Source organism: Sturnira hondurensis, unplaced genomic scaffold, assembly GCF_014824575.4.
Source record: "Sturnira hondurensis isolate 20B ecotype Veracruz unplaced genomic scaffold, ASM1482457v3 Scaffold0022910, whole genome shotgun sequence".
Taxonomy (NCBI): domain Eukaryota; kingdom Metazoa; phylum Chordata; class Mammalia; order Chiroptera; family Phyllostomidae; genus Sturnira; species Sturnira hondurensis.
Window position 1 is genome coordinate 13,236,034 of NW_028095541.1, and position 13,388 is coordinate 13,249,421.

At 38.1% G+C, this 13,388-nt stretch overlaps 1 protein-coding gene across 2 annotated transcripts in view; it reads right to left on the reverse strand.

Annotated features, from left to right (window-relative positions):
• The window catches only part of ODAD2 (outer dynein arm docking complex subunit 2), a 177,998-nt gene that overhangs the window by 131,965 nt on the left and 32,645 nt on the right, over window positions 1-13,388 (reverse strand). For both annotated transcript variants that reach the window (XM_037037218.1, XM_037037217.1), the window contains exons 9-10: window positions 13,109-13,207; window positions 10,658-10,805 (exon numbers count right to left, since the gene is read on the reverse strand). In XM_037037218.1, coding sequence (XP_036893113.1) covers window positions 10,658-10,805; window positions 13,109-13,207 — 247 coding nt within the window. The remainder of the gene's footprint in view (window positions 1-10,657; window positions 10,806-13,108; window positions 13,208-13,388) is intronic.

Below are 13,388 nucleotides of genomic sequence, written 5' to 3' on the forward strand. Positions count from 1 at the left end.
TATGTCTATTGGCGATTTGGATGTCTTCACTGGAGAAGTGTCTATTCAGGTCCTCTGTCCATTTTTTAACTGTGTTGCTTCTTTGCTGTTGAGTCATGAGTTCTTTATAAATTTTGGATATTAACTCTTATCAAATGCATCATTGGCATGTATGTTCTCCCATTCAGTATGTTGTCTTTCTTTTTTGTTGATGGTGTCCTTTGCTTAGCAAAAACTTTTTAGTTTGATGTAGTCCTGTTTGTCTATTTGTTCTTTTGTTTATCTTGCCCAAAGAGATATGTCAGAAAGTACATTGTAAACAGAAATGTCCAAGATTTTATTGTTTATGTTTTCTTCTGGGAGTTTTATGATTTCAGGTCTTACACTGAAGGCATCAATCCATTTTGAGCTTATTCTTGTATATGATGTAAGGTGGTCTGGCTTCAGATTTTTGTATGTATCTGTCCAATTTTCCCAACATCAGTTATTGAATAGGTTGTCTTTACCCCATCGTATGTTTTTGCCTCATTTGTCAAATATTAATTGACCATGTAACTGTGGGTGTATCTCTGGACTTTCTATTCTGTTCCATTGATTTGTCTGTTTTTATGCCACTGCCGTGCTGTTTCGATTACTGTAGATTCGCAGCATAGTTTGATTACAGGTAGAATGATATCTCCAACTTTGTTCTTCTTTCTCAAGATTGCTGTGGCTATTCAAGGTCTTCTGTGATTCAATATAAATGTTTGCATTTTTTCTAGTTTTATAAAATGTGCCATTGCCATTGGTATTTTGATAAGAATCACACTAAATCTATAGATTGCTTTGGGTAGGTAGTATGAATATTTTATATGTTTTTTTAAAGATTTTATTTATTTATTTATCTTTAGAGGGAAAGGAGAGAGGGAGAGGAACATCAATGTATGGTTGCCTTTCGTGCATCCTCTGCTGGGAGTTGGCCTGCAGGGAACCAGCCGGCAACCCAGGAATGTGCCCTGACTGGGAATCGAACCCCGATCCTCTGGTTCGCAGGCCTGTGCTCAATCCACTGGGCTACATCAGCCAGAGCAGTATGGATATTTTAATGACGTTAGTTGTTCCTAATTATGGGCACAGTATACGCTTCCATTGAATATACAGTTTTTTAAAGATTTTATTTATTTATTTTTAGAGAAAGTGGAAGGGAAGGAGAAGGGGAGGGAGAAGGAGAGGGGGAGAAACATCAATGTGTGTCTGCCACTCGTGCACCCCCTACTGGGGACCTGGTCCGCAAACCCAGGCATGTGTCCTGACTGGGAATCAAACTGGTGACCCTTTGGTTCACAGGCTGGGGCTCAGTCCACCAAGCCACACCAGCCATGGATAAATATACATTTTTAAAACAAAAAGTAAAGCAGCCAGTTCTTACTTTATATAAACTAAGAACTAGGCATTGCTACTTTTCTCCAATATTTTTAGCCTCTCAAATAAATTTGAAGGGGAAGCATACTTTGCAGAACAAAAAATGGGGTGGCTAAATATACATCAGTCAGCAGATCCCCTGGAAACGTCTATTACAGTTTTAAGTCACTAACATACAACTGCCTTAGATATCCCAATTCTTCCCATCGAAAATCTTATGAATAACTTGATGGGCAGTGTGTACCATATAATTATGCTCTAGCTGGGCTAGTTCACTCTGTGCATCCATAAATGAAGGAATGATTTAAAGCTTAAGAGACATCCTTTGCCATTTTTAATACTGTTGCTTTTCAGTAGTGTGGCCATATAATACCAGCTCGTGGTGGCGTACACTGTGATGACTCAGCAGCCCTGTAATACCATACTCATCTAATTATCTTCGCTCTTTCTCTACTCTTATTTATTTAGGAGAGCCAGGAGGTAAGGAGAGGTCAAATCTCAAAACTAAAAACATTGTTTTATTAGTAGAGATGAGAAGCCTCTCCAGCACTTTCACCATCTTACTTGCAATGAAAATAAAAGGAATTCATTTCTTTCTGTGGGCAATACAGGGGTGGGCAAAAGTAGGTTTACAGTTGTTCGTTAAAAATGCAATAATTAATAAATAAATAATAAAAGAATAAACTCTGTTTTTATACTCAATACTCATTTGCCCTCTCCATACAAACATACAAATAACACACATCAAAGATAATCCAAATACTTAAAGTGCATTCATTTCCTACACAACATTATTTTTAAAAAAACACAAATGCAAACTCCACTGAGTAGAAATTTTGTTAGATATTGGAATTTAAAATATCTTAAGGCTCCCAACAAGTAGTTTCTTTTTGCATACCAAGGCCTCCTTCCCTTTTCATCACGGGTGATGTCTAAGGGGAGCTGCATCGATGCAACGACACACGCCTTCACTCAAAGGCTGTTTCTCAGGACAGCGGAACTGATTCTCCTCCCTAACTATTGGTGTGTGTTTGGGTGTGAAGACAGTGATCACTGTTTTCGATTTTTGGAAGATTCTTTGCAACCAGAACAACACTGCACTATCTCATTCGTCTCTGTCTCTTTCATTAAAACCTCTCAGAAGGGCACATGCTCATAGGCCTTCCAACAATGACTACTAGGTTTCCTTAAGAAATCTAGTTTAGTTTCCAGTTTAGTTTACTGATTATGTAAATGAAGAAAACCAAACAAGAGAGAAAATAGGAACTTACAACAGCAAGGCCTGCCAGCCCCTGGGTCTCTGAATTTCTTGACAGCGGGACAGAATCACCAGGCAATTGGCAATAAAGATAGAAACCTGGATGCCGTCCTGGCCCCCGGCCACCTTCTGTGTGGCCAAGAGTACAGCATTTCTCAGCTTTTCCACCAATGAAACAAGGATCACACTAGCTGACACTCCAAAACCCAAGTAATGGGAAAGGAATTTAATTAACAGTAACGGATTGCAAAGTACCTCAAAGTACATCACATTCCTGTGATGAAAATTATATGCAGGCATACCTTGGAGATGTTACAGGTTCAATTCTAGACCACAGCAATAAAGTATCACAGTAAAGCTAGTTGTAATCTTTCTGCTGGTGGATGGTCTTGCCTTCAATTTGTAAAAAACATATCTGTGAAACGCAATAAAGCACCACGAAAGTAGGTAAGCCTGTCACTCCCAATTACCACTGAAAAGAACTATTTAACCAATTAAGAGGTGTGTGTTTTGCTCAATCAGTTCATCAAAGATCATTATGAAACTGAGCACCACAAAAGCAACCTTAACCAAGGTTTTCAAGTATGGGAATGTCACTGCTGATAATCCAGGCCTTGCCAAGGAGCGAAACCTGAGTGTTTCCTGGGAAGCCTTGCGGAATTTTTGATGTGATCACCTTTTAGATGTCTCTCTGAAGGAGAGTCCTGGTCCCTGCTACATGGGGGGAATCATCCAGCACCTTCCCTTTTCATGGCCTGAGAATTCTGAATTTGTGGATACATGAGAAAAGAAAAACTAGCCAGACCCCCGGCTCATGTGAAAAGTGAGATCACCACCAGTGTTTTATGAAACTAATCACATAGACTAAACGAAGTGGCTACTACCCCTCGCCAGCACATCTGGGTGGTGATGACCAGCTGTCATCATCGGCTGTCACTCAGCAGTCTAGAGAACACATCTACCACTGAGTGACAGGTGTTAAGACAAATCACACTATTCCCCTAGAACACAGGACAAGGGCTGCCCCAGTATCACATCCAAAGCTGGTACCACATTTGTGATTTTTACATTAAAAAGCCCATCATATTCCCACTCTTCATAACTAGCTCCTCAGAGTTTTAGTATGTAGGGGTTTTCAATGTGAAGAAAGCTTACTTAAAAATAGACATTTTTCTCTTTTTGCTTCAAATATTTCAAATTTTGATCTTCCTTCAATTTATCTTTTGTGTCAAAGAGCTAGTTGCATGAAATTAGCAAATAAAATGTTGCTTTATTTCATTTTTTTAAAAGGCCAATGATGCAATCTGCTCATAAGAGAAAAGACCACCAGTTTTAGCATAGGAATTCTGATCGAAAAATATTGCCTTAGTTGCACTGGGTTAGCCAAAAAGTCCACTACATTTTTTTACATGATAGCTCTAGTCTTTAACTTAATTCGCAACAATTTTGTTAGGCTATCTTTTTTTTTCAAAGATTTTATTTATTTATCTTTAGAGGGGAAGGGAAGGTGAGAAGGAGAGAAATATCAATGTAGGGTTGCCGCTTGTGCATCCCATGCAGGGAACTGGCCTGCCACCCAGGCATGTGCCCTGACTGGGAATCGAACCACAATCCTTTGGTTCGCAGGCCTGTGCTCAATCCACTGAGCTACACCAGCCAGGGCTTGTTAGACAATCTTGTGGCAACTGTCATATCAGTGTGCATTTTTTAAAAACTTATCAAAATTGGTGAATTTTTGTGTGGCCATTTTAATATTGAAGATGAAAGGAAATATACAACATTTTTGACATATTATGCTTTATTATTTCAAGAAAGGTAAAAACACAATTGAAATGCAAAAAAAAATTATGAAGTGTACGGAGAAGACACTGTCACTGATCAAACGTGTCAAAAGTGGCTTGCAAAGTTTCTTGGTACATGGCATTTTGTCCAAATAATTCTTTGCTGTGGGGTTGTCTTATGCTTTGGAGATGTTTAGCAGCAGTCTGGCCTCTTCCTATTAGAAGCCAATTGTGGGAGACAGCCAATATGCTCAAAATATCCAAATCAATAAAATAATTGGTGAAAATAAAAATTGTGCCTTTTATTTTACAGAGAAAATGTAACAGAGTTTGGCCAATGCGATATTAACTCAAGTGAGAGACAGGAACTTTCCAATTACCTATTAAGAGGTCACATCCAATCATGAATAAAAAGACAAAAATACACTCACAGGCTCTAGTCTCACTCCTCAGTCTCATTCATTCCTCTAGCTCCCAAACAGGTAGCTTCACTTTTAATGAATACTTTGAGTTTCAAGCCTTTATTTCCAACTATTACATGAGTTATATCTATTTGGATAGTTCACCGTCTTCCAACTTAACCTGTCCTAAACCAAACCTTCCTTATAAACTGGCCTTCCTCCTTTCTTGGTCATTTCTTTGTGCTTCCAAGGACAGTATCCTACTGCAAGCCCCCAGTACACCCCCACTCTCATCGACACAAGCCCTTTGTCACTTTCCACTTGGATTCATTTTGCATACCACCTTGCTGGACTCGGCTTTCTCAACCAATGCGGCCATCATCCTGCTCTCCCAGGTGAACCCTAATCAAAATCCCAGGTGCAGAAATAGGCATCCAGGAGGAATGATCTGTACCTGGGGAAATGGGCCTGGGGCTTGACCCTAGATTCCTCTATTATTGGAGCAAGTGTTCAAAAACAGAGCAGCCCAACGAAGCACTTCCAAGCAGAGCCAGATGTCTCCAACCTGCCTGCTAATACTACTCCGCCTGAGTCTGGAGCTGATGCCAGGATGGTGCAGCCATCTCATCCTCAATGTCCTCAACACATGGTCCTGGGAAAAGCCTGGGAGGGGGATGAAGCGTGATTCTGGACCCAGGTTCTGAGATCCCTCCAAATCCCCCAAAAGCTAACAACCATTTTCTTGGCTTCACTCTAGTCTTCTCAATTTTCTCTCAGATTTATTGATCCTATTGTATTAAATTCCTTACCCAATCCACACTGAAATGGATTTCAATGGGCTTGGAACCTTGGGTCCCAAGATTCACTCTTCCCTTTAAGATTGATTACTTATACCAATGTGCCTGAAATGCAGATCAATGATAATTATGGCTTTTCAATGTTTTATCTCACATTACCAAAGAGAACCCATTTGTATTAATTTATATTATAATACTTGTGACTAATAAGTCTACGTTTACAAACAAAAAAATTCTTCCAATTCTCCTATTTCACAAAGGGGTTTTCCACATATCTCATTAGAAATGAGTAAAATTTCTGTATTTTTACAGAGATTCACAGAACTAGTGTGGTGCATATACCTTAAAAAGCCATGTCCCCCAGTTGTGGAACTTGACTCAAAGCAAACTGCAATATTTTGAAGCAGTCCTGGTCAGGGAAAAAATAATATCCATATAAAGCTAGCAAATGCAGTATGCAAAATAGCACACCTATAAGGAGAAAGAGGGAAGGAAAAGGAGGAGAGGGGAAGCTGGGGAAAGAGAGCAACACTAGAAGCAATTACTCTGGTTCAGAGGGAAGAAGAACTGTACTTGAGGACCCAAGTGTGAAGAACTGCACAGCATGGTCCCTCCAGAACCCTGTCCTCTCCCCATCACACCATCTGGGCAAAGAGTAGAGAGGCAAGGCTCTGCTCACTAACAAGAGCTCTGCAAAACATAAATTTAATATGGTCTCTCCACTCAAGGAGCAGCTGATCAGACAGACATGCCACACCATAATGATAAAAGAAGGCAGAATGTCAGTGCATCTCACCAAGATGGGCTGAAAAAGGGTTTACTGCTTCATTTAGAATTAGGGTACAGAGTCATCAGCTATGCTTGAAAAAAGAAGTTGGAAGGTTGGCGAATAAAAATGCAAAGTATTCATTAGTTTAAAATTTAAATTGTTTCTAAAAAATCCAGATTAAAAGAATATATACATATATAAAACTTGCAAGATGTAATGAATGTATGTTAAGGCCAAATAATTAAATACAAACTCCCTTTCCTTGAGTGCCAAGATCTGAGCTCATAGCTCTGGATAAATAATAAGCTATAGTTCATCGGCCTGTTTGGGTATTAATGAGCTCATCAAACTTTTTTCAACAATCACAGACATTGCTGAACTTGGAAAACTGTAAGTAGAAAGTCAGGTCAACATTAACATTTCTCTGCTAGTTTAAGTCTACATTTAAGCATATTTTTATAAATTAAAATGTCATTAAAATTTATTTTGACATTACCTAGAGACTTTCAATTTTGCATTTCACAGAGTTTTAATATCCTTTTGTGTCTCCATATAAAACATTTACCTGTGTCAAAACCTTGAAATCATTTGTAGATATGCTTTTTATTTTATTGGCCATGCTAAGAATATTTACCTGTGGGAACTATAATAATTCCAAGCAATTTACTGTCTGGCCAAAAGTATCACATTTGCACATAATTTATAGATGAAGAACTTGTGCAAGCCTAAGTAGCACTTCATCAATAAATGTTTTCCTTAGCTGTTTTGGGACAGAAATAGTGCATCCCTTTTTGGCCTGGGATTATATGGATTTATCCTAAATAGTTGAAAAACTTAAGATAGTGATCCAATAATTAAACTCTTTGGAGAACCTCTGCCATGTTCACTTGGAGGCTATATTATTGACGAAGTCATTCACTAGCTTACTCACAACCTGCCCTGTTAAGACACCAGGGAGGAAATTCTCTCTGTTCTTATCACCAGAATGGGTTACACACATGGGCACCTGAGCTAGTTCTTTCTTATTATGGTGGGTCTTTCTTTCACTGTATTAATTCACTGCATTTCCCTCCTTTTATTCATTGCTATAAACCTTAAAGCAAAAGTTGAGGGCCACCTGCATATGTCATGTCCCCACACCAAACACTCTCTATGGTAATACTATGTAATAGAAAGTATTATTATTGCCAAAACTCTACATGTATTAGATTTCATCTAATGTGCATAAAAATCCTAAAATAGGGAAACTTTACTTGCTATCTTGACCAATGTGAAGTCTAAGAGAGGTCTACCAACTCCAAGGCCACTGAGCTAGTAAATGGCAGATCCCAAGTCACCCAAAGAAAGCCTTTCTGACATCAAAGATCATGCTTTTATTACTCCATTATTCTGTTCCTGGCCCTGCTGATGCTTCTGCCCCTTTGACCCTGTATTTCCCTTTAATAATGAAATACCATCAATAGACCAGAATTCTTTGAATTAACAACAGGGCTCTTCTTTCCAGAGGCCATGTCTGACCACCGACACTCATCTGGCTCAAGCTGCGCAAGGCCAGGCGACAAAGTGTTCCACTGCCAGTCTTTCCCCACCTGACCTGCTCCCTACAAGTAGAGGAGAGATAGTTGTTCACTAAACTATCACTAAACAGCTTGATAGTTCACTAAAGGATCATGGTACTGTCAGGAAGGTCTCCTGAGTCCAGGCGTTTCCGCCATGACGACCAGCTGAGTTCTGACTGAACAGTTTTTAAACAAAGACACCTGTCACGTGGGTGCAGGACCAGGGGCTGGGGCTCCAGCCGGTGCACCGCACTAGTGTTTCCAGGTGCCCAGCAGATGTGACACTTCAAGATCCGGAATCGGAATTCCCAGAAAGCCTCAGGAATTCCAGAAATCATGTTACCCCTACTTTTTCCTAAATTTTCACATTCAAAAAATAATAATCATGACTATTAAGTAATTAATCAGAGAATAATTTCCATAATATTGAACAGTGAATCATTCTTTGTGATAGAAATACTAACATTTTCAGGGGTTTTCTGTAAAAAAAATAAACTATATATATTGCAATAACATTTGAAAATGATCTCCACTTGATATTTGAGACCACAAATCACTAAAAAGAAGGGGACATCAATGCAAAATAATTGCCCAATGAAAGCCATTTAAAATTGAAAGATTAAAGTATTATTTATAAGATACAGTTCTTAAAATGAACATTTTAAAGCACACAGAGCATTAATGGTCCTACCCAACAGTGCTGGTTTTTGTTTCATGACTAATATTCCAGATGTAAAAAAAAATCTTTCCTTTTGCATTGACATTGGTCAAATTGTTAACAGGCTCCCCAAAGCACAGCCAAGGTGGACATTAGGGCTTGCTTTGCATAAGTGATTTCCTTTTTTAATGATGACAATATTTTATCTGTTTGTCCTGATTCTAGTTTGGCCATTGAAGTCCTGTTTTTTCAGCTAGTTCAGATTTTAGATCAGTTTCTGGTTTTAAAATGGAGTGTTCCACAACATATTCACATCATCTTCTCTTTGCATTTCTTCTGTTAAATTACTTAGAAAGAACAAATTGTAATAATATTCAAACACTGGAAAAAAAGCCAGCAAAATTATTGGGTAGTACATCCAAATACCATAACATGCAGATCTACTTAGCAAGCTTGACAAGGCTCCATAGAATCACAGGTGGAAATTTCAATTACAATTTAACGACTTATTTTGCTTCCAAATTTGTTATTTCTTGGGACACCACCACTAGGATTTGCACGAGGTATACTGTGTGCATACACATGTTAATGGGCGTGTGGGGACGGCCCTCAGTTCCCAGCAGACACACGTTTGGATTGGAGCATGGCGACGGCTGCAGGTCTAAGGGGACTGCAACCACTTCCCTCCTACCTGCTTCTGTCCTGATGCTTGGAAATGCCTGCTTTCAACTTTGACTGTGCTGTCAGAAAGTCTTGGCTTTTTAACTTTACTTTTTTATCCCCAAATATAACTGTCTCTATTTTAAGTACACAATGTGCTGATTTGATATACATATACATTGTGGGATAATTACCGAAGTTAAGATAATTAAATACTCTTGCTTTTGATGTCAGTAAATTCATTCAAACTAATAATGTCTAAGTTTTAATTCCCCAAGGACAATTGGAGTACTTTTTCCCATTTTTTCCCAATTTCTTGGCTACTTTTCCTTGGGATTCTGAATTCAGGAAAACTTCCCCCCCCCCCCCTAGAACTACAGCTCAGTCTGTGTCCATCAGAGCAAAGGGACATATTTTTCTTGCAGGAAAAACTTTTCAACTAACATGCCTTTAAGGCTGTGTCCATGCAGAGAGCCTTTATGACTGCACAAAAATATGCGTGAATAGGCTGTTCTACCATTCAGCTTGGAAAGACCTCAAAGGCACAGAAAAAGTACCCATTGGCACCATGGGAATCACAGAAATAGCTTTAATTATAAAAAGCCACTGGCAAACACACATGTTGATTTGACCAGAGACATGGAAAACAGAGGAAAACACTAGGTCAAAATGTTGTTTTCACAAGTGCTTTTGGACTATAGCTTTAGACATGGCCTAAATACCAGCTATCTGATATAAAGTATTATCGCTATCAGCTATCTGATATCAGAAATTAATATTAATCTGGGTTTTGGCAAATCATCTTCCTTGATTTGCAGCGCCCCCCCCCCCATAACTTACACACAACATTGTAAGGCTGGTTATTATGTAAAATGTTCCACACATGTGCTCTTACTGAAGAGAATAATGGAAATTATCAGTATATACTGTAAGCTCTTACAATATATAAGACACTATGCAACATGCTACAAATGTTTTTTTTATCCCTAAAGTAATCCTATAGATAGACATTTATTTTACTCCAGGAGTAGAGAAAAATAAGGCTTAAAAACCATAATTTTTCAACAGCCACACTGCAAGTGATAACCGCAGAAAAATTAGTTCAAGTCCAACTTCAAAAATCCATGTTCTTTCCATCACACAATACTGCAAATCAAAAATATAGTTGCAAGTCATAATATCTGGTGGCTTCCAGAGCTAGGGAAGAGAGCTGATTCCATGAGAATTAACCTTGTTGTCCTTGAAGTAATAAGACCTTTCCTAGTACACACTTAAATAAAAACAGGGAAGCCTGCAACCCTTATTTGAAAGAAATACACAAAAACTTGAAAGCAGAATATACATTTTGGGGAAAGAGTTTAAAATAAACATTGCAACCTTTTGGTCCTTCTTACCTTTAAATATTTCACCAGCTTCTGAATTTGCCAGTATTCTGATGGCAAGTCAGCATTTGCTTCTTGCCGATGATCAGGTGGTTCTTCATCTTCTTCACTCTCTGAGGAGCTCTCACTAACAACGTCCTCAATCTTACTGACATTCTTACTAGGAATAATAATAACATATAATAAGTGTATTCATGCTTCAGCATGGAAGTGGTTATAATGTTACTATTTCAGCACCATGTAACATAAATGATATTAAAAACTCTCAGAGAACCAAGAACAGAGGGGCACTTCCTCAACTTGATGAACACTATGTACAAAACCTACACTATCATCACACATACTAGTGAAAGGCTGAATGCTGTCCCCCGAAGATCGAGAACAAACAAGGCTGTCCACTTTGACCACTGCTATTCAACCCAGCACTGGATGGAGTCTCCAGTTCTAGATATAAATCTAACAGAACTTGTACACGACTTGGATGCTGAAAACGACAAAATGCTGGTGAAATAAATAAAAAATCTAAATGAATAGAGACACATAGAGTGTCCATAGATTAGAAGAGTCTACATAGTAGATGCATCAAAATCCTTAGCATGTTTCTTAATAGATGTAGCAAGATTCTAAATTTATGTGGAAGTAAAAGGAACTAAAATAGCTAAAACAATGTTTTTTAAAAAGAAGGTGAGCAGAACCACTTCCCCAGATTTCAAGATTTACTATATAGCTACAGTAATGAAGACAGTGCAGTATTGAGGGGCCAGATATTACAATCAACTCAACATTATAGAGACCCAGAAACAGACCCACACAAGTACACCCTGATGATTTCTGATAAAAGTGCAAAAGCAATTCAATAGTGAAAAGGCTATCTGGACATCCATAGGCAAAGAAAATGAACCTTGGCCTTATAAAATTAACTCAAAACAGATTGTGTTCTTTAATGTAAAATGTAAAACTATCAAAACTGAGAAAAACAAAGAAGGTAATCTTTAGGACTAAGGGATTCCTGAAGAGTTCTTAGACATTACAATCCATAAAACACAACAGCCACTTTTTTTCTTTTCTTTCCATAAAAGAAAAAAATCAATAGACTACATTTTATCAAAATTAAAAACTTGTTTTATGAGAGACCCTATATTAAAAAAATGAAAAGACAAGCTACAGAGAGAAGAAAACATATGTAAACTATACATCCAACCAAGGATATTAAAATGCGATAAGGAACTCTGAAAACCCAACATTAAAAAAAATGATCTGATTGGAAAACAAGCAAAAGACATTCAAAGACACTTCACTGAGAAACATACATGAGCAATAAGGTCATGAAAAGATGTTCAACATCACCAGCCATTATGAAAATGATTAAGACCACCGTGAGACATCACTACATGTCTTTTAGCACAGCTAAAATAAAACACATGGCAATCCCAAATGCTGGCAAGGATAAGAAGAAACTGAGTCTCCTACATTGCTGGTGGGATAGGAAAATGTACAGCTACTCTGGAAGAATTTGGCAATTTCTTAAAAAAACAAAACATACAATTACTATACATATCAACAACTGGGCATTTATCGTAGAGAAATGAAAACTTGTATGATTATTCACAACCACTTTATTTTTAATGACCCAAAACTGTGAAGAACTAAAATTTTACTCAATAGGCAAATAATTAAACTATAGTACCTCCATACCATGTAATGAGAGTTGGAAATAAAAGGGACAAACAATGAATGAATGTCAAGGGCATTATGGTGATGAAAAAAAACAGCCAGTGTCAAAAATGAACGATATTATTTATAGAACATTTTCAAAATGATGACATTAATGAAATGGACAACAGATTAATGGTTGCCATGAATTGGGAATGATGGGAGAGGGGGTGGGTGGGTGTGAGTCTAAAGGGGTAGCAGGAGGGAGTTCTGTGTGGCAATGGAACAAGTTTGTTTCCTGACTATGGCCGCCACCACACCAACCCACACGTGATGAACAGCATGGACATGTACACACACATTGTACCAATGTTTAAGCTCCTGGTTTTGATATTGCATTAGAGTTACTCTGGGCATAAACCACAGGGGAGACAGGAGAAGGGCAGTTGAGACCTCCCCGTGCTACCTCTGCAATGTTTTGTGAATCTATAAATATTTCAAAGTAAAAAGCTGAATACATGGTTAAACCGAAGAGTTTTATTATGTTGACCCCCAAAATAGTATAACTGTAGTAGAGTTTTTCCCCAAGTGATAATGTGAGATTTTAGCCATTTCTTCACTAAAAAGAAATGCACTAAAGTCCTGCACTAAAAGAAACTCAATAGGATCATTCTTACAGCATCCTTAGTAAATGTCGATACAGGTATCCAAGAACCGTAATATAACAGTGAGAGTGCCATTAATTAACATTAGCTAGCCCATTGTGGAAGAAGTGGCTTTTCAAAACTGGTCATGTTAACAGAAACATACCAAGTTAACTGTGCTTTTCCAGGTGAAACAGACGATGCTGACTTTTCAGATTTCCCCCCACGTTTTTCCTTGTGGGTGTCTTTTACTGAGGATCTGTGGCTAAAAACATTACACTTTTATTAATGACTTTATGCTGATTAATAGGAAATGTAAAATAGAAATGTACACAAATATTCCAACATTTTCATGCATCCAAATGAGGTGTCTTCCTGACAGAGAGAATGATGATGAGATCCAGCCTCCTCTGACACACTTGCATCCTTCAGGCACAGCCGTGTTC